This window comes from Uloborus diversus, chromosome 7 (genome assembly GCF_026930045.1).
Source record: "Uloborus diversus isolate 005 chromosome 7, Udiv.v.3.1, whole genome shotgun sequence".
Lineage (NCBI taxonomy): Eukaryota > Metazoa > Arthropoda > Arachnida > Araneae > Uloboridae > Uloborus > Uloborus diversus.
Genome location: NC_072737.1, coordinates 70,388,764 through 70,408,494, shown reverse-complemented (window position 1 = coordinate 70,408,494; position 19,731 = coordinate 70,388,764). Strand labels below are relative to the sequence as shown.

Below are 19,731 nucleotides of genomic sequence, written 5' to 3'. Positions count from 1 at the left end.
CAACCGTAAGTACTAGATGTATACTTCCAATTGCAAAAATGTTCAAAATCAGATGCAGAGTCAAAATATTGAAAGTTAGAAGCAAAAATAAAAATGAGTCAAAAAGATACGAAATTTAACTTCTTATACTGGCCCTAGGTCCCCTAACTAATATTTAGAGAAATAATCTCCATTGAAAACTATAACTAGCACAAAAAAAGTTTTTGCGACCAAAACTCAAGGATATATTCCAGTTTAAAGTTTTAAGGGACCGTACAGAAGATGAGGTTGGAACTTATCGCTCTTTCAGAAGAATGACAGGTCATCAAAGTCAGAAAAAGAAACTATTTATATTTCTCATTGCAATTCAAAAATAAATGCAAATTTTATGCCATGATCCGCAAAAACACACTACAAAACCTCAACTAATTTGAAAAATCACACCCTCTATGCACACATGTAATTTTAAACACTTGTTAACCATTATATTTTCCCCTAAAAGGTGTTATTGACGGCGAGTGAAAAGTGATGTAAGTCAGCGCTGCGTTTCATATCTCAGTGAATATTGGTTGTACTAATTTCAAACTTTTTGTGTTGGAATTATTTTTCGATGGAGATTATTTTCCTAAATATAAGTTTGGGGACCTGGGGCCCGTATCAAAAGTTAAATTTTGTATTTTTGTTGCAATTGAAAGTATACATCTAGGACTTACGATTGCAAAAATAAAGGTCTTTCAGGTTAAAACGGAACACCCTGTATATCCAGTGTGATTAAAAGACGTTAAAATTACTAAACGAAGTTTATTACTTCCTTTAAAAAAGGGGAAGAAAAGAAATACCGTTGTAAATCTGCTCGGAGAATTTGACTGCCAGATATTTTTTCAGTTTGTAGACTTCCTGAAAAGAAAAAAATATATAAATAAAAATCTTGTGAGAAAAAGTATAGCTTTTTTTTTTCTTAATTTTTGCTCACATTTTTCTCCCATGGCGGCAGCACTACCCCAAAAGTCAGTTATCGTAATAATAACAACAATAATAATAATAAAGAAAAGAAATAATGAGCAAATAATTTTTTAAAGTTTTATATTAATTTGATGGTTATTCCGGTTATTAAACGGTTTTAAGAAACAATATTTTCTCAAGAGCTCAAGAGTTGAAATGAATGAGAGAGAAGAATAATAAATTAATTTGTCTATGAGATCTTAAATGCTATACTCACTCTGTCCAAAACGAAGATTTCAAGATCTGTATGAGCGGCATGCAAAATCGTTCCAGCAGGTGTTTCGTATACTCCTACAATATCAAATTGAGATTAAGAGCAATAAAATTCCAATTATCTAAACTCCGGCTTCCCGAAGTTTCAGAAAACAAAAATAGGCGAGACGTACAGCGATACGAAAAATACTGTTACGAGTCCAGCCACTTCAAGAAATTCTTTAATGACGACACAGTTCTTGAGAAAACACAGGAGATTTATTTACAACTATATACAAGAAATATCCTTAGCAACTGCTAAATTAATCATGGCAATTAGGCAAATATCAATTAACATCGTAAACTCAACGGTCCCACACGTATTCACATCAAAATACGCAAAAACACCGCGCAAAGGCTAATACACACTTCCAGCGGAACGCTGGAAACGAGACTCCACAGTTAGAAAAGAAACAAACTGACTCCTTCATTCACAAGACGCACGGCGTTTTTTCCAAACGAAGAAATGTCTAGAAAATCCTACAAAGTTCTACAAATTTCTCATATTTTCTTTTTATTCCATTCACAAATCTTATCGTTCAGAAATGGGGGGGGGGACCGTATTCTTCAGTCGAATGTTAAGGGTTGTATGTACATTACAAGAAACTAATTACAGGTTACGTTACTAAGATAATTTTAGATGAAAGATAATGGAATAAACGCCAAATTTAGCTAGATTACAACAAATTAATCACAAAAATAATTACTGTTTACAGAATTTGTAACAATACTGATTCTGTTTGTGAGCGTATTGTCTTTTCCTCCGCGTAGCTATTCAAATAGCTTACTTTGACCGAAATCTTAGGCAAGCAATGACGTTCATTTTTCGTTCGTACATACTGTACTAATGTACAGCTGCAGACGTACAGACAGCTCTTGTAAGTGGGCCATTTCATGATGTGACAGAACGGGACATTTACAGTAGTTTTCTCAGTAGATTTTATTTCATAAACAAATGAAAGAGGCTAGAAATGTTTATTTTTGATAGCAACAGTAAAGATTTGGCATAAGTATTTCGTAGAAAATTAAATTTTCGTAGGAAGTTTTTTTTTAATGAAACAATTGAAGAATATGCAATAAAATGCCCGTGACGGAACGGGACTCTTCGCTCGTCACAGGCATTTTATTGCATATCGTTCAATTCAAATTGTTTAAATTTTAATGTTCTACATATCTGCTATTTCTACAATCTTTACTGTTGCTATCCGAAAAAAAAAAAAAAAAATCGAGCTTGTTTTATTTGTAATTTATGAAACAAAATCTAGTTTCACGAATCTACTTCAAATGTCTCGTTCCGTCACATGGAATAGTCGCAGTACACACTCAGCATGAAAAGCTCTTATTCTTTAAAAATGTGTATTTTTACTTCCTTTTACAAAAAAGGAAATATTGTATTCGCGAAAAAAAATTCACTCAAAAAACGACCTTAGTTTACATTGATTTTACTCACCCTCAAATGAATGTTGATTTTTTTTTTTTCGATTCAACCACACGTGTGGATACGAGCGATTCCCGAGCTAATTACAACGAGTTATCTTGTGACATCTCTATGTGCGGATGTGCGTATGTATGTCGCGTAACTCAAGAACGGTATGTCCTAAAAAGTTGAAATTTGGTGCGTAGACTTCTAGTGGGGTCTAGTTGTGCACCTGCCCTTTTGGTTGCATTCGGGTGCTTCTAAAGGGGTCTTTTGCCCCTTTTTGGGGGGAAATCATTGTTAATTTCGATGTAAACTCAAGTGGTGTTATAATTTGGTGGACAATTGACAATATATCGCCAGTGTTTTTTTTGTCGAGTTTTGTCGCCAACTTGGCGACAAATTTGGCGATTTTTTTTAAAAAAAATCTGGTTTCAATTTGGCTACTGTTGGTGATTTTTAAAGTAAACTATTGAATCACATTAAAATTGCCAGTAATGGGGAAATGACGTTAAATTGGAGTAAAAGGAAGTCATGTGATGCACACATCAGCTCGTTTTTTCTCATTTTCAACATATGTACAATAATTGATTAAAATAGACCTTTTTTTTTTCGGAAATTCCAATTATCCCAACTTGTGACGTCCTATTCGGTTCGAATAATTGGAGTTCTACTGTAATTTCATCCACTTCGATTCTGCTTCGCGGTAATACAAACACACAACTAGCTGATGTGTGCATCACATGACTTCCTTTTACGCCAATTTGATGGTAATTGTAGTGCCTTGGAGTAAGCAAAGAAACACTTTAAATATTTTTGTCCCAAGTTTGGTGCGAACTGAAGCAAAAAAACTTTTTATACAGGTTAATTTTCCCAATATTGGACGTTTTAATATGATTCAATGGTTAACTCTCTAAATGTCGCAAATAGTGACCAAAATGAAACCGAATTAAAAAAAAAAAAAAAAAAAAAGACGTTACGTTGACAAGTGTTTGCCAAATTATAATAGCACTTGAGTTTGCATTGATTTAACAATGATTTTTCCCAGAAAGGTGTAAAAGACCTCCTTTTGAAGATCTGAATGCAACCAAAAGGATAGGTGCACAACTAGACCCCTCTAGGAGTCTACGTATCAAATTTCAACTTTCTAGAACATACCATTTTTGAGTTATGCGAGATACATACTCACATATACACATATGCACATACATACGTCCATACAGACGTCACGAGAAAACTTTTTTAATTCCTTCGTCGATCGTCAAAATGGGGTGATCGGGTGTCTATACGCTCTTAGACATACGGTCAAACCCGCTTAATGGAATAGCCATTTTTCCATGAAAAAATATTCTAATAAGCGGGATCAAAACAACACATTACGTCGGTTTTGTACGTTAAAAATGTATTACATTAAGCGGGATATTCTTTTAACCGATATTCTAATAAGCGGGCTCGACTGTATATCCATGTGTGGCTGGGTTGAAAAAAAACTAGTATGTTGTGGCCATCACGAAACTTTCTTCTATATTTTTCCTTTTTCTGATCCCTCCCCATGCTTGACGAGGAAGCAATATTCCTAACAGAAACAAAATTACACATGCAAAAACTTGACGACCATCCCAATGTCTGAATTATTGTAAAAACAAAACAAAGAGCGAAAATTGAAAGTTACTTTAAAAGCCTTACTTGAATTAATTACAAATATTTTATTTATTAACAAACATAAGATGGCAACAGTTAAAAATTTTAAATCATCTTACTACTATTATATATGCGAAAGTTTGTCTGTATGGATGTATGGATGGATGTATGGATGTTTGTTACTCTTTCACGCAAAAACTACTGAACGGATTTTGATGAAACTTTACAATAATATAGCTTATGCATCAGAATAACACATAGGGTAGTTTTTGTCCCGTTATGGGGCGCAAAACCCCCTTAGGGGAGCAATAAAATACAATTTTCGTATAAATTCTCTAATATAGGGATGAAAAAATACTTGCACATATTTACATTATATGTCCATCTAAAGCTCTGATTTTTCTGCTGAAGATGGCACCTATTCGAAATTTTTAAGTAGAATAAAAAACGAGTTATGAGCTTTTTAGTTCCATGTTCGAAGGCTTTCCTAAACTTAATACAGTATTTAGTGTATCATCTCAACTCCCTGTCGATAGCGACAATTGTTGTATTGTTGACTATCTTTGCTTTTCGTGACTGTTCAAGGCTTTTCTCAAGTCAAATCTTGAAGTAAGATTTTTGCACATTATTGGCAAATAATATATGATTTGGCTGATCATTTTCCATTTAAACGGAACTTTAATGTAATTAATGATTTTTATTATTATTTATGCTGATTGAACACTTACTCATTATTCATTCAACCAGCAGATCGCCAAAATTTTTGCAGAAAGATTTCCGTAGCTGATGCATTTGGCAGTTTTTTTCAACGTCGCTGTTTTTGAAGCCGAAGACTACGTCATAATGTTTCTCAGCTTTCACCATGTAAACAAAATATCGCCAATCAAAGAATCTTTAAAAAAACTTTCTTTACTGTGTTAAATAATCCAGCAACTAAATTAGGCAAATCCATAAACAGCACAAAAACTTCCATTAATTTTCCTTTTTGCACAATTTCAAACAATCGCCAAATTTTACTACTTATTTTGGAAACATTTCGAATGAAACTCTTTAGCACCATTTTATGGTGACCAAAAGTATCTCAGCACCTGGCGATAATATCTTTGTAACGAAAATTAATATCATATCGTTTTACAAAGTAAGGAAAGAAGGAGGGAGCATCATCGAAGGTATCCCAAAACGATTCCCGCAAATTCAGTAAAATCGCACCAAGGACCCACAATGATTGAAATTTCCCAAAATAACTAAAGCAAGTATAAGGGGATTACGAGCAACTTCAATAGCAATACAGAAAAGGTTTTAGACTCCATGTAACAAAAAAAAAAGTATCAACAGATTAATCTTTTTAAACATGAGAAGAATAATTTCATGTTTTGGAAATTTGTATATGCTTAAATATAGTGCTTTCGTTTCAAAATCAATACTATTTTGTTCTTTATACTTATTGCTATTTTACTTTTATGGGTAAGGAAGAAACTCGATTTTTAATCACGTCAAAAAGATGTGTTTTAAATTCTTTCACTTAAACCAGAAAACAAAAGCAAGTAACGATTTTTTCTCATAATTATTACTGACCCAGGCAACGCCGGGTATTTTTGCTAGTTGAGATAATATTTCCGATCATTTCCATACAATTAAAATCACGAGAAATACGCAGACGACAATCTATTACGATTTATCTTTCTTATTGTTGCATTAATAAAACTATTTTTATTCGCAAAAAAAAAAAAAAAAAAAATCAACACCTCTTGGAGCGATTGGAGTCAAAATTGAACCAAAGCCTGTTTACATATGGATTCACATATATTCCAAATTTCAACCAGAACGTAGCATTACTTCTTGAGATAGGGCACTCACAATGGAAAAAAAGAACGGGCGATTGCGCTACCCCCTTTTTAGCTGTTGACACCAAAATAAAATCAGCTCTTATACCCACTAAGGGCTACTTGTCAAAAAATTTTTGTTTGGTTCCGTTCGTTATTTCTTGAGATACAGCAGTCACAATTGACGACAAAAAACGTTCTATAGCTCAACCCCCCTTTGAGTTATTGACACCAAAATTGAATCAGCACCTGCTCCTGTTAATGGCAACATATGGACCAAATTTTGTTTGATTCCGCCAGTTACTTCCTGAGGAATAGCAAGCACGCCTAACTCAAAAAACGTCCCATTGCTCCACCCCCCTTGGAGGAATTCGCGCCAAAAACCAATGGGCACAAGTTCACATAGGAGCACATATGTGTACCAAATTTCGTTCGATTTCATGCGGTAGTTTTTGCTGTAGAGCGGCCACAAAAAACTGGTCACACACAGACGTGACACACACACATACACACACACACACACACACATACACACACACAGACAGACAGACATTTTCCAAAAATAGTCGAAATGGACTCAGCACACCTCAAAACGTTCGAATCCGTCAAAATTCGAAATTCGAAAATTTGCACGAATCCAATACTTTCTTCTATATATTAGATATAGAAGAAAGTAAAAATCAACACTCATTAGGGGGCGAGCAAAATGGAAACTAAGGCAAATTTTTGGGTCAAAATTTTTTTCGTTAATGCAATACTTCCTTTACTTTGTAGAAGGAAGTAATAAATTAGTTGCAAATTGTTGCTATTCTAATTCTTCGAAAATACAGGTACAAATTTTTCATTTTGGTTTTTGATCGAGAAATCCCACATATATTGGATTGCCATCACGTTTGCCGTACAATTAAAATTTATGAAAGATCTATAATTGTACTGAAAGGCATAAATCTTTAAACCACTTTCATAATGTGAAATATACCGCCAGCTCAGTCAATTCCAGTCGAGGACTGAATACACTTTCATAATGGTTTACTGAAAAAAACGTCTTACCACAACAAAATCTTTAACACTCAGTCACAACGTAAAGATCAAGATTAGCGGTCACCATTCGCCACGTAGCGACTAAATAAATAATTTTAAAAAATGGCCTCTTTACCACCCGGTCACCGTGTTCCCATACATCACCTGTGTTATCGATTAGCGGCAATGACATTAATTAGTCAACTTTTACTGAAATTTCTAACTTTTATAATGAATATAGAGGTAATTTCAAAGTAAATTTTACAACTCGTTACTTTTTTTAGTTCAGTAGGGGGCTGCGCTTCCTGCTCGTTGCCGTTCACCAACCCCCAAAGATTGCTTCGCAGTCTTATTCGGGTTGCGAAGATTTAAATTGTCTGTTGGGAACAATCAAATTAAAATACATATTACAAGTAGAACAAAATAAAAATGCCACTTTTACGGGATACTTTTAAATAATTGTCTGCGAACCAATTTTCAAAAATAACTTTTTGGAAAGAATCTGGCTATACGCTACGTTTTTCTTGAATAGCGCTCGGTTGCGCAGCAAACATCGCAGCATGGTGGACCTAAAAATCAGCTCCAATTCACATGAGGGATAAGTATGAGTAAAAAATTTTGTTTGATTCCATTCGTAATATTTTAATTTAGAGTTGCCATGAAAAACCATTCAATTACATACAGAAACAAAGACCCACGTTTTGCAAAATGTTTCTTTATTTTCTCACCACCTCTTAAACAATGAAAATTTGTTGAAATTTGAAAAAATCAACGAATTTATGTTTTTATTCATACTGAACATTTACTTTACGAACCTCTAGATTTGATGCCAATAAATCGATTTTCTACGATGTCAATTCTTCCAATTCCGTGTATCGCCCTAGAGAAAAGGAACGAAAAATAAAAAATATATCAATTTCCAAAAGTCAATATTACACCAAATGCAGTGACAGCCGTAATGAAAAAAGTGATATACGACGAATGGCTCTTTGAAGAAAAAGTTATGTGAGGAATGACCTATTTTGAAAGCTTTACAAGTTTTGCTGAACGGAAAATCAGGAAACGAAGGAAGAGAATTAACACTAAACATATACTAATACCTGCCAAATGACTGGTTGCGGTAGATAACGGCACACGCAGGGGAGCCCACTTAGGGGGGGGGGGGTCATGGCGCAGACTGCGCCACTGAAATTTTTAGGGGGGTTTTGGGGTATTTTTCTCATTTGGGGGGCTTTCTGCGATATTGAGGGGGTGCGCCCTTGCCCTTAGGGGGTGGACATCCCTGGCTACACGACAAGTATTACTCAGAATAAACAAAATACGAATACAAAAGCAATAAAATACTAATTGTATATAATTTGTAAAAAAAAGTCCTGAAGTCCAATGCGCAAAAGCGATAAGACGGTATTCGCATTTTTAGCGTAGAAGTTCATAACCGGTCTATTGACTGGTTAGTAGTATGTTTAGTGCTAGAAAAAAGAAAATGAAGGAGAGGACATAAATTATAACTACTCATAGTTTGATATATAGTTTCTAGTTCATGAAATTACTTTTTGAGAAGAAATACTAAGTCTACTTTCTTTTAAAAATATCTTATCTTCTCTAAAAAAATATCAGAAAAACAATTCATTCGATAAAATATATCGTGTTGAATGAAGTATAGTTTTAAAATAATTTCGCTTGCAACCATTTAAAAATAATTATTCCAAGCATTTTTCTAATAGTCACTTTTATTTCAAATTAGCATCATGTGGGATAGCAGCAAGTGGTCAGAAGACACTTCGGTCTCCGAATGGGTTAAAAACTACGTTCTAGTTTTTTAGCGAAAATTAAATTCTTGCATAAAATTAAAACGGGCTAGTTAAAAGTGTCCACTGGACACTTGCTTCTAAATTAAAAGTTTGGATTTTCAAGTGTACCTTTACATTCATTAAAAAGGGATTTCCTTTACATACATTACATACATTAAAAGGGGTTCCTGAAAAAAACCCCTCTTTTTGTCAAATACCTCTAAAAGCTGTTAAACTCAAAACTTGAAAGCTCTCCTTTTCCGAAAATGCAGTACTGAATAGTACTGATCAACAGTAAACAAATCAAAAGTTTTGAAATTGGCGTTTTTGAAAAAAAAAATCAAAAATTGACTTCAAAATATTTTTTTAGACGCTGTAGCAAGAAAATTAAACACACATTATCAGAGGCTGCGAGTGTGGCTTATAAGTGCGGGGGCAAAATCTTTTTAGGATGTTGGAGACTATTTTAGGCTATCTTGAGTGACTAGGGAGGAAGGGGGGGGGGACTTCTGATGTTCTCTCGCGAAAATGTTTTGGAGTTGGTAGTTTTAAAAACACCGTTTTAGTAGTTTTGTCAACGTTTGGGGAATGGAGAGGAGTTTCAAGGGTTGTCTCCGTAATGTTTTTTTTTTTTTTTTAATAAAGTCTAATTGATAATAATATTAAAAACGAAGAAGTTTGGACTGTCTTTGGTAACGTAAGGGTAAGGAAGGCTCATCCCTGAAAAAAAACTCAAACTGATGGCTTCAAGATGCAACACTAAGAGCCATCTTTTGCAAACTTAGAGCGACGGGTTTGGGGTTCTCTCCCAGAAATTTTGCAGAGCTTAAAACATTTTTTTAAACGATTTCTCTTTTATTGACTTAGGAGAAATGAAAGAGTTCGGAGGTTTTCCCAGTATTTTCTTTTAATAAATTGGGGTTTTAAAAACGCAGTTTTACGCTATCTAGGAGTATTCTCTTCCTGATTTCCCCCTCTTAAACTACAGTCTTTATAACGCAGATTTAGGTCATCTTTGAATTTAAAGGAAGGAGGGAGTGCGTTCGGGGAATTTCTTCCGAATTTTTTAAAAAATTTTAGCTTTAAAACTAAAATTTTAAGCAATATTTGATGATGTTAATGTTCGGGTTATCTCACCCAGAATTTTTTGAAATTGAAATCTTAACGATGAGGCAATCTTTGAAGATGAAAAAAGTGCGGGGGCAGTCGCTCCCCTTGTCCCCCCCCCCCCGATCGCCATTACTGCTCTTTACCAAGTGGTGCATAATCGTGTTAAAAAGAAAATAATTATCTTTTAAATTCACAAAACTGTAGCAACAAAATATCGTGCACCGTCCTGGAGATAATGAAGTTGGAAATATTTGTCATAAATCGCAAGTGAGAAATGGCGTCCAGGTGGCCATCTTTGGCGGGCTGTATCTCGGACCAGGAATGTTTTTGGTCAAAAACGAAAATAAGCCCGTAAGTTAAACTTTTCTGTATTTTAACATATGTTAAACTCAAAACGTCCGAGACTATGAAGATTTTTTTTCTTTTTCTGCCTGAATTGGCATGGGCTATTCTCCATCTTAATTATTGTAATGAATATATTTTCTGCATATGAACACAAATATATATGTATACATTATGGATACGAAAGATAGTTACCCTATATGATTCAGATATAGATATAGCTCAAGAGAAGTATCTTTTATTATTCCATCTTCTAAATTTGTTACTTTCATAGGGACACCTGAATAAGAAAAGTTTGATAGTAAACGAAATACAGATACAAAAAAGAAGAAAAAGAAATCTTTTTAATATATTAATAGTGATGGTTGCATGAGTGAGCAATTGATATACATGAATACCATTAACTGAAGGATCAATTGGGATAACAAAAGGGGAAAAAAAAACAATGTTTCAGCTTTATATCCTTCCCCAACTCTTAGATGAATTGAGAGATGATTTTTCATGCAATATATCCAATACTTGATCACCTCTGGGAGTAACTGCACGCAAAAATTTAACTTTGCGACTATTTTCAGGGCATGAAAACCTGTTCCCTTTTTTTTTTTCATTTGTTGCGTTGAATCAACTGACGACATTTCTGGTACTTGGGCCTACAGGTCCATGATCTACCTCTTCACGGCCAATCTGCTACTGTATGATGTGCTGATGCTGATTTTGAAGATATGAACCCAAACTCTTTTGAAGAGGAGAACATAACAGTAACTTCCTCCTTCTCGTTGACGGGGGGACGGAACCTCCTGCAACCAAGACGCAACGAACTACAGGGGTCCTCGATTTGTAGTCCCAACTACGTAGTGTGACCAAATGCCGTGTGACTGCACATCGGGGCGGTCCAAACTTTAAAATACGGGTATACAAATCGGGGGCTTAGGGTCACAGAAATGTAACTACATTTTAAAAAATATTTTCGTTACTTTTGGGTACAGGCATATCAACCTATTTAAGAGTCACAAGAGCGTGTGTCCAGTTGTCTCGAGTTCTGATTTGTGCGTGCGAATCTACGTATTATGTTTATCTTGTTTATACAGGTACAAAATCGTAACGGATGATACTACTTCGTGTTATTGAAAATTTATGGTGGGTGTAGTTATCTTTGTGTGACAGCAAGCCCCCGAAATCTACGTGCATTTAATGAAAAGGGATATTCGGACATTTAAAAATTTCAACATTGCAGTTATGTCTCCAAATTTGCCGAATCGTCAGACAAAATATTTCGAATAAGAAAATTTTTGGGAGGTCACAGTGACTTCCCATATGGACGCCCCTGCTGCACGCACAACATAGGCATCGACGACCTTCCTCTGACAAGTGTTATCTGCGCACATGACGTCATTATGAGGTGAGACTCCAGGTCCTACAATCGTGTTCCTGGCGTTTTCTTTCTTGGGGAAATATTTGCAGACTTGGAGACTTACAAGTCTACCAACGTAACGTGAGGAAAGAGCATTACAAGAAATGAAAGCTGCCATCCCTCATAAATCGCAGCAATATCCATTGTACATGCTAGGAAGATAGTGAAGAACTTGAACTTCAGCGAGAAACTTAAGGAATGGTTAGGACATAAAAGTGGGCGTTCAGACGGTTTTATTTTCAAAACGAAGTGATCCAGAGTATGTAACATTAATTGTAACCATTATTGTTTAAAAGTGTGAAGAAGTTGTTCAATTTGCTTTTGTTATTGCTTTGCTTTGCCGCAGCCTGTATAACAAGAAATGGTATTCAGTTTAACTCGTTTTAATTGTCACTTTGAATTATTTTGTGACAAATGCATGTAGTATTACAAATAAATAAATGTTCGGGAACATACCTGACATTTTTCATCATATCTTAATAGAAAAATCCCTTAGGAGCATAATTTGTAAAAAAAAAAAAAAAAAAAAAAAAGAGAGAAACAACGTTTGTTTTTATAGTATGAAAAAAAAACCTTATTTATGGAATATATATTTTTATACTTCGCTTCAGTTTCCAAATGGCAACGAATTTTTAAAAATAGCCCATAAAAACAAATAATTATAATCTGACGAAAACTTCTTTTTTATGTTAAAAAAACAAAAAAAAAAATTTTAAAACTTTAAGCGCGTAAAAAACATGTAAATACGAGGACTTAAGTCATTTAGTATCCAAACCAACTCTTTTCTTAAAATTTTAAAAGTGTTCTTTTTTTTTCACTCTTTTTGTCTATGTTACCTCGGCAAAAAAGCGATTTAGAATGAATACCCTTCAATCAGGTAAAAAACTGCTACCAAATCCCTCTTTTGCTTCCAAATCTGCTCAATCTACTTTTACCACATGTCGCCATTGTAAAAACAAACGGGTAACATCAGCAACAATATTGTTTAATCAATTCACATTTTTGGCTGTACAGGCTAGCACACGGCATAAAAGTGGGAAACCACGTGGATTTAACTGAAATTTGAAAAAAGTAAATAAATAAATAAATAAATAATTCAATTAGTGCCGATTTACTTCAAACCCAGATCTATGAAAGAAATTTTTATCTGTAAATAACTAGACAAATTTGAAAATAAAACAAGAATGAAGCTGTACACTAAATGTTTTTCAAAAAATAAATAAATAAATCGTGTGGAAAAATTAACTGGAAATAACTGGGCAGAGCGAGAAATGTTCTTTTTATCTATCCAATATTTTTTTTTTTTTTTGAAATTGATAAAACTGTTTTTGTTACTAAATGCTTCACTTATATGTTCAAAAATGATTGAAAGTTACAAAGATTTAGAGGACACAACATATGCCGGTATAAGACATCAGTAAAATAAATGATTTAGAAAATGGTAACCTTTCTCAAATTCAATATCTAAAGTGACTGGCTCATCAGGCGATTTAGCAGGATCCTTCGTCATCCGAAATAAGTTTTCAGGAGCAATACTCCATGGATCTTCCAGTACTCCAGATTCGTAACTTTGAAAAACAAAAAATATAGGAAAGAAAACTTGTTAATTGTGAGTAAAAGGGGCCAAACTAAAAGAAACTTCTCAATAATTAAAAGGTGAGGTGAAATTTCTTAAAAAATCTCAGAAAAATACATTTGAATTAAATATGGTCGATACGTTTTTTGGAACTGTAAAGATAGTTATGTAGCGTTGCAAAATTTTTGTAACCGGTGACAATTTTTTTACTGTAGTTGATAAAGAACAGATTTTCTTCAATTAAATTTATGTTTTTCTCAACTAAATTCAACATGCTTTTCTCCATTAAAGTCAACACTTTTTTCACGTTTAGATCCAACTTGGTTCTCTTCTCTCACTCGAATTCAATACCGTTTTCACAGTCAAATTCAACAAGTTTTTCTCAATTAACTTTAACATGATCTTGTCAAGTAAACTCAATGTTTTTTCTCGAGAACTAACTACTATTTTCCACCGTCAAAATCAATTCCGGCCTGTTGTAGACGACTGTACTAGTGTTGCGACATCAATGTCCATGTTTTAGAAACATCGATGTTTTAAGGTCGATGTTTTGCGTCCTATAGTTTTTCGATGTCGATGTTTTAAATTTGAATAAAATTTTTAATAAACTATATAATAGAGAAACAACATCGATCTGTCAAAACATCGATGTCGAAAATTAAAAGAAAAGTTTGCTGTTGCCGTTGTTTCGATTATATGGAATTTACAAAACTATTACAACTTCAACGAAGTAATGAATGCAACTAAAAAAAGCAATTTTTTTCAACGTGCACTAAACTCCCGATCATCCATGGAATTGGTAGGCACAAGTGCCGCAGATAATAAGAATCGCTGATACGTCGCAAAAAAGTGAAATGATGGACTAGTTAACATAAAACTTGTTCTTCTTCAAAAACTTGACTGTATTAATACACAATAATTTCTGCAAGCAGTTAAAATACGAGGGCAAATCAAAGTCTTTGCACCTATTTTTTATTCGCCAAAATCAGGTACATACAGGTATTTACAAATATACGTAGTGTGCTACGTACCTTGAATTATTTTTCCTCATAGGTACCGCACCGGTTCAGACATTTGTCCCATTGCAGCACTAAATTAAAGCTTCTCCTGTGGTACAATTCTTCCGGCTGCCTGTGGAACCACCGTCGGACAGCGTTCTTGGCTTCTTCTTCACATGTGAATATCTGTCCTGCCAGAAACTTCTTCAGTGGACCGAAAACGTGAAAATCACTGAAGGCAAGATCTGGACTGTAAGGTGGGTGTTAAAGATTCTCCCACTGAAAAGACTGGAGCTTTCTGACGGTCTGGACTGCCACATGCGGCATTGCATTGTCGTGGAAGATAACCACGTAGTCCAAATCAAAGAGAGACACTTTTCGACATACATGAAGTGCATTTCTCTGTGAATTGTTATGGGCGTTCCTTCCTTGCTCCACTGAAGACGAGTAACACTTCGCTGCTCTTAAGCTGTGGACGTCAGAAGAACAACCGCCATCTTAAAATGACTGATAGCAGCGCCGCTCATTGGAGCAAAAAGCAGATACGGCAGGTACGGTTCAAGAAACATTCAACTGTTGGGAATGTATATGTTCGCTTTGTATTCACAGCCGTATTTTGGGTGGAAAAAATAGGCGCAAAGACTTTTTGATTTGCCCTTATATACAGTACAGTAAAAATGTTTTGTATTTTAGCACAACAGAACTTAGCTTCAATAAAGAACAAGTGTATGGCGACGAAGGAAGCGCAAAAAGAAATAAATAAGCAAATAAATTTTTTACAAAAATGCAAAAACAAGAGTTTAAATTTAGAATTTTTCGTCAAAAAAAAAGAAGCTATTGATTATCGCTTTTTGCTGCGAAAATACTTGTTTCTGATTGTTGACTGGCTTGCAGATAATCCGCCCCATGGATAATCCACTCACGCATAATCGGGATTTTACTGTAATACAGACACGAACGGTGACGGGAAAACTTTCTTCGGTCTGATTTGTATAGTTTTTTGCAGTTGAGTTGTGTATGAGGGTGGGGGTAGTAATAATTAGTTTGAGACACCAAGCGCTAACACCAACTGCTGAAGTGCTTCTTTTCTTGTAGTGACGGAAAATTTACTGCTCTTGGTTTTTTTTTTTTTTTTTTGAGAAAAGTATTTTATGATACAAAATTTGTTTACAAAATTTGTTTAGTGACAAAACGCTCTTGAAGTTCGGCTATGCCACCTAAAGTGACATTTGGAGAATTTCTCCAACACTTCATCTAAATTAGCTTAGTGCAATATTTGCCTGTAATCCATGAAATCATATGGAAATACCAAACTTGATTGGGTATTGGGCATTCATGAGAATTATTTTCAATCCTCAGCTAAGCAAAATACAAATCGCCCAATCCAGACTCTTAACCTTTCCATTCCATGTTTTGACACATCGACGTTTTACCATCAATGTCGTACCACTACTCACAATGCTTAAATATTTACCTTAAAAGCATCAACGTTTCAGAACATCGATGTTTTGGGGTTGATGTATCGATGTTTTAATTTTGAACACCAATCAAGGGCGGACACAGAAAAATCTTTTGGAGGGGGTACGAGAAATTGAATAGCCCCCCTCCTCCCCTTCATTTGATGTTTCATAACAAAGTTTTAGTAACTTTATTTTTAAATGTACGTGGTATTTTTTTTTTTTTAAGGATTTCTTCAGATTAATAAATCTACTTCTAAGTACGTGAAAATTATGCACTAATATAATTTTAATGTGGACGGGAAACATCTTTAACGTTTCAAGTTATTTAGATACTAAACTCAATATATTGTCACCGAAATGCTAGACAATGAGCGGCTTTACTTAGGAACATTGTCATAAGAATTATAACACAAGGACAAGGTTATTAAATAAACCTATAGCTCACTTGAGTTTTTTAAAATTAATTTATAAAGAAAATCATAACACACACACTTCATAACATATAAGTTTTACTGAAGTATTCAAAAACTATTTCTGTGTGAATTTCAAAACAGTTGCTGATTTATTCTTAAAGCCGTGATACAGTTGAGATAACATACTGATACCACATGGTGTTCCATTAAAAATCATGGTTTTCCCAAGAAACTACTATATGATTTCTTTCATTTTGCATTTTTTATAAGCTGAAAAAGAAATCTATTATTTCGCAAGGTTCCTGGATCAAAATGACTCTTTTAGGTGCTCCTACACATTAAAAAAAAAAAAATGTTAATTATTGATTCCATCAAAAAAAAAAAAAAAAGTGGACAAATCGCGATAATACGTTCCCTTGAATTCGAAACCAGTAAGTTAAATGTATTCTGAAACTCTGGGCATCTGACTCTAGTAATACTTCTTTAGCAAACAAAAATGCTTTTATTCAAAATATGCTGTGTGTGTTTTGTGTTCTTTTTGATGGATTACGTAAAAAAATGCAAAAGAAAGGTCAATTAAAAAGTAATAAATAAAATAGTAAAATTAATTCATCCTTTTGGGGGTGCACAGGCCACTGCCCCCCCCCCTAAAATCCGCTACTGACACCAATGCTTTGCCATCATTGTCGCACAGGTTGTACTGTGACAAGGACACGCTGTTTTTCCTTCATCGACACTGTGCTAGCAGAAAAACAACTTTTACAGAAATAATTCATTTCCCCCCGTCTCAGAACCCGTTGACTTTGGATGTTCTTGATAAAAACATTGATTGATTAAGTAACAATACGTAAGAAATATGGCTTAAGCTAGGGTATTTTGAAGAAAAAGGTCATTGTAAAGCATTGTGTTTGCTGAGAGAACAATAGGTAAGAAAGTCTTGAAGTTATTGCAATTTTTGGATCGCTATAGCCAATTATCAAGTGTTAATGGATCATTACAAACGTTTGAAATTGCATTAATGACATAGGGTTTCAGTTCGGACCAATTAGAAGGTTCGTTACAACCGGGGGATCGTTATGTAACGCGTACGCTATAACGGGGTTCGACTGTATTAGAAAGTCAACTTGAATATTTTTGGCTTGAACCATTCATTTGAAGGTACGCTCAGAATAAACTTTTGTTTTAAAAATGTTTGTAAAAAAAGGAAAACCTTTTAAAAAAAAATATTGAGTAATATCATTATTTTGAAAAAGAAATTTCAAAACTTTTGAGCTTTAGTTATAATGCTAATGGAAGTCATCATAAACATCTTATAAGCGCCGTTTTTAAGTTTCTGGAATTACACCATTTATTACAAAATTCAATTAAGAATTAGCTATATCACCTAAATTTATTTAATGGAGTGCTGTTAAAGTGGAATTTTAATTTCCATATAACATGTTGTTTACTTACTTCCATACATTAAAAAAGTTCGAATTATTAATTCTTTCGCTAAAAACACTTGTGGAACATCTTAAAATTAAGAAATACAATAAAATCTCATTTGTCCGTTATTCAATTAATCGTAACACTCAGATAATCGACACTGTGCTAGCAGAAAAACAACTTTTACAGAAATAATTCATTTCCCCCCGTCTCAGAACCCGTTGACTTTGGATGTTCTTGATAAAAACATTGATTGATTAAGTAACAATACGTAAGAAATATGGCTTAAGCTAGGGTATTTTGAAGAAAAAGGTCATTGTAAAGCATTGTGTTTGCTGAGAGAACAATAGGTAAGAAAGTCTTGAAGTTATTGCAATTTTTGGATCGCTATAGCCAAGTACTTAATCTTCTTCTCTCTCTCTCTCAATGAAAAAAAAATGAACACATTAATCACTGCTATAACTATTAATTCGTTTACATATTTTTCTCCTTTAAAAAAATAAGAAAAACACAGTTTCAAAAACACTTCATCAAGTAGTAAAGCGATCTTACACTAAATGTGCCGAATTTTTTTTGCCGGAAATGCATCCTTCCTCACATTTTCTTTTATACAGACGTTTTCTCTGCATTGAATGATTCTGGAAAATCTGAAATTTAGTTTTGAACTACTAGAGGTTGAGATCCTTATTCTTTTCTAAAAAACCTACACATCGCTTAATTCCATAATGATTTCACTTTCTGTTTGTGCAATGGAGTCGTTTCCAAAATTTTAAAAGTATTTTTTTTCTGAACGAGCATGCTAAAAAACGTAGGACCTGACCATTTTTAAATAATTTGTTTAAGTTTAATATTTTAAAAAAATTACTTAAATCGGCGCGCTTTCATTGTTTAAGCTTCTGCCGATGACATCACAAACGATGAAATGCCATTTCGTGTGCCATTCACGGAGCAAAATATTTAATTCGCATCTTTACTCACGTGTATTGGCAACGATATGGTTGATAGCAAGCGTAGAGCGCAATTTTAATTCGCTTCTTGATTATCATAACGTGGAAATGCGGTGGAATGATGCGCCAAATTGCATCACATGTGACGTCATGAAGACCACGCCTTGTTTGAAAAACCGGACATTTAAAAATTAATCAAAAAATAACTGTTGGGAAAATGAAAGTATTTTCTGGGTCCATGTTATTTTTTTTTTCTCTTATTCTATCAATTTCACTGACTAAAAGTATTACTTTTGACTGAAGGAAACAACCCCATTGTTGGACTATTTTTCCATTTTTTCTTTTTTTTTATTGTTGCATAAAGTCGTTGAGTATGGTGTAAACTGTTATATTTAATAATATTTTTCTGTTCAAACATCGTTTAGTCCTGCACTTATACTGCAATAGCATTCATTTAAAATCAGCCAATTTCATTTGAACATATGAAACTGGAAGGTTCTTCAAAATCTTTTGTCTTTCACAACCCAAAATATCTCGCTTTTGAAATCATGCAAATTAGTTATAAACATTCTCAAAAGAAAGGAAAGAAACTATCTATTACAGTAGACCATCGTTTTACGCGGGTTCATTTTAAGCGGTTTCGATTATACGCGGTTTAAGATTTGACGCCTTTATTTTCTTTTACGCGGATGTGGTTCGGTTTTACGCGCATGCGGCAACGCAAACAGATAAAAATTTTCCCCTCTTACAAAATCCAAACTCCTAAAGATTGCAGATCACACGTAATAAACTGCATTTTGGCTTGCTAATAATCGAGCTTGTGCCACTGGGGAGATTTTAAGCAATTGGTTCCAAAGCTCTTTCCAGAAGTAAAGTTATTAAACTCACATAGTTCAGAACTCACTGGAAGAAGAGCTTTTGGGAGTGACAAAGGCTGCCAAAACCAACGAGGATACCGACATCGGTGACACACAGCCAAAATCGTTCACATTGAAAAATTTGAGTCATTCCCAGACAATAGAAATAATCTTTCTGATTTGTTCTCGCGAAGGAAGATTCTATCATGGAAATGACGCAAGTGGTCATGGATGCGTTAATGCTCTGCAAAGAATTACAGAGAAAAAT

General features: G+C 34.2%; 1 protein-coding gene across 1 annotated transcript in view; it reads right to left on the bottom strand.

Annotated features, from left to right (window-relative positions):
• The window catches only part of LOC129225555 (argininosuccinate synthase-like), a 74,379-nt gene that overhangs the window by 12,616 nt on the left and 42,032 nt on the right, over positions 1 to 19,731 (bottom strand). The window contains exons 6-10 of the mRNA XM_054859999.1: positions 13,234 to 13,355; positions 10,572 to 10,656; positions 7,950 to 8,014; positions 1,199 to 1,272; positions 819 to 876 (exon numbers count right to left, since the gene is read on the bottom strand). Coding sequence (XP_054715974.1) covers positions 819 to 876; positions 1,199 to 1,272; positions 7,950 to 8,014; positions 10,572 to 10,656; positions 13,234 to 13,355 — 404 coding nt within the window. The remainder of the gene's footprint in view (positions 1 to 818; positions 877 to 1,198; positions 1,273 to 7,949; positions 8,015 to 10,571; positions 10,657 to 13,233; positions 13,356 to 19,731) is intronic.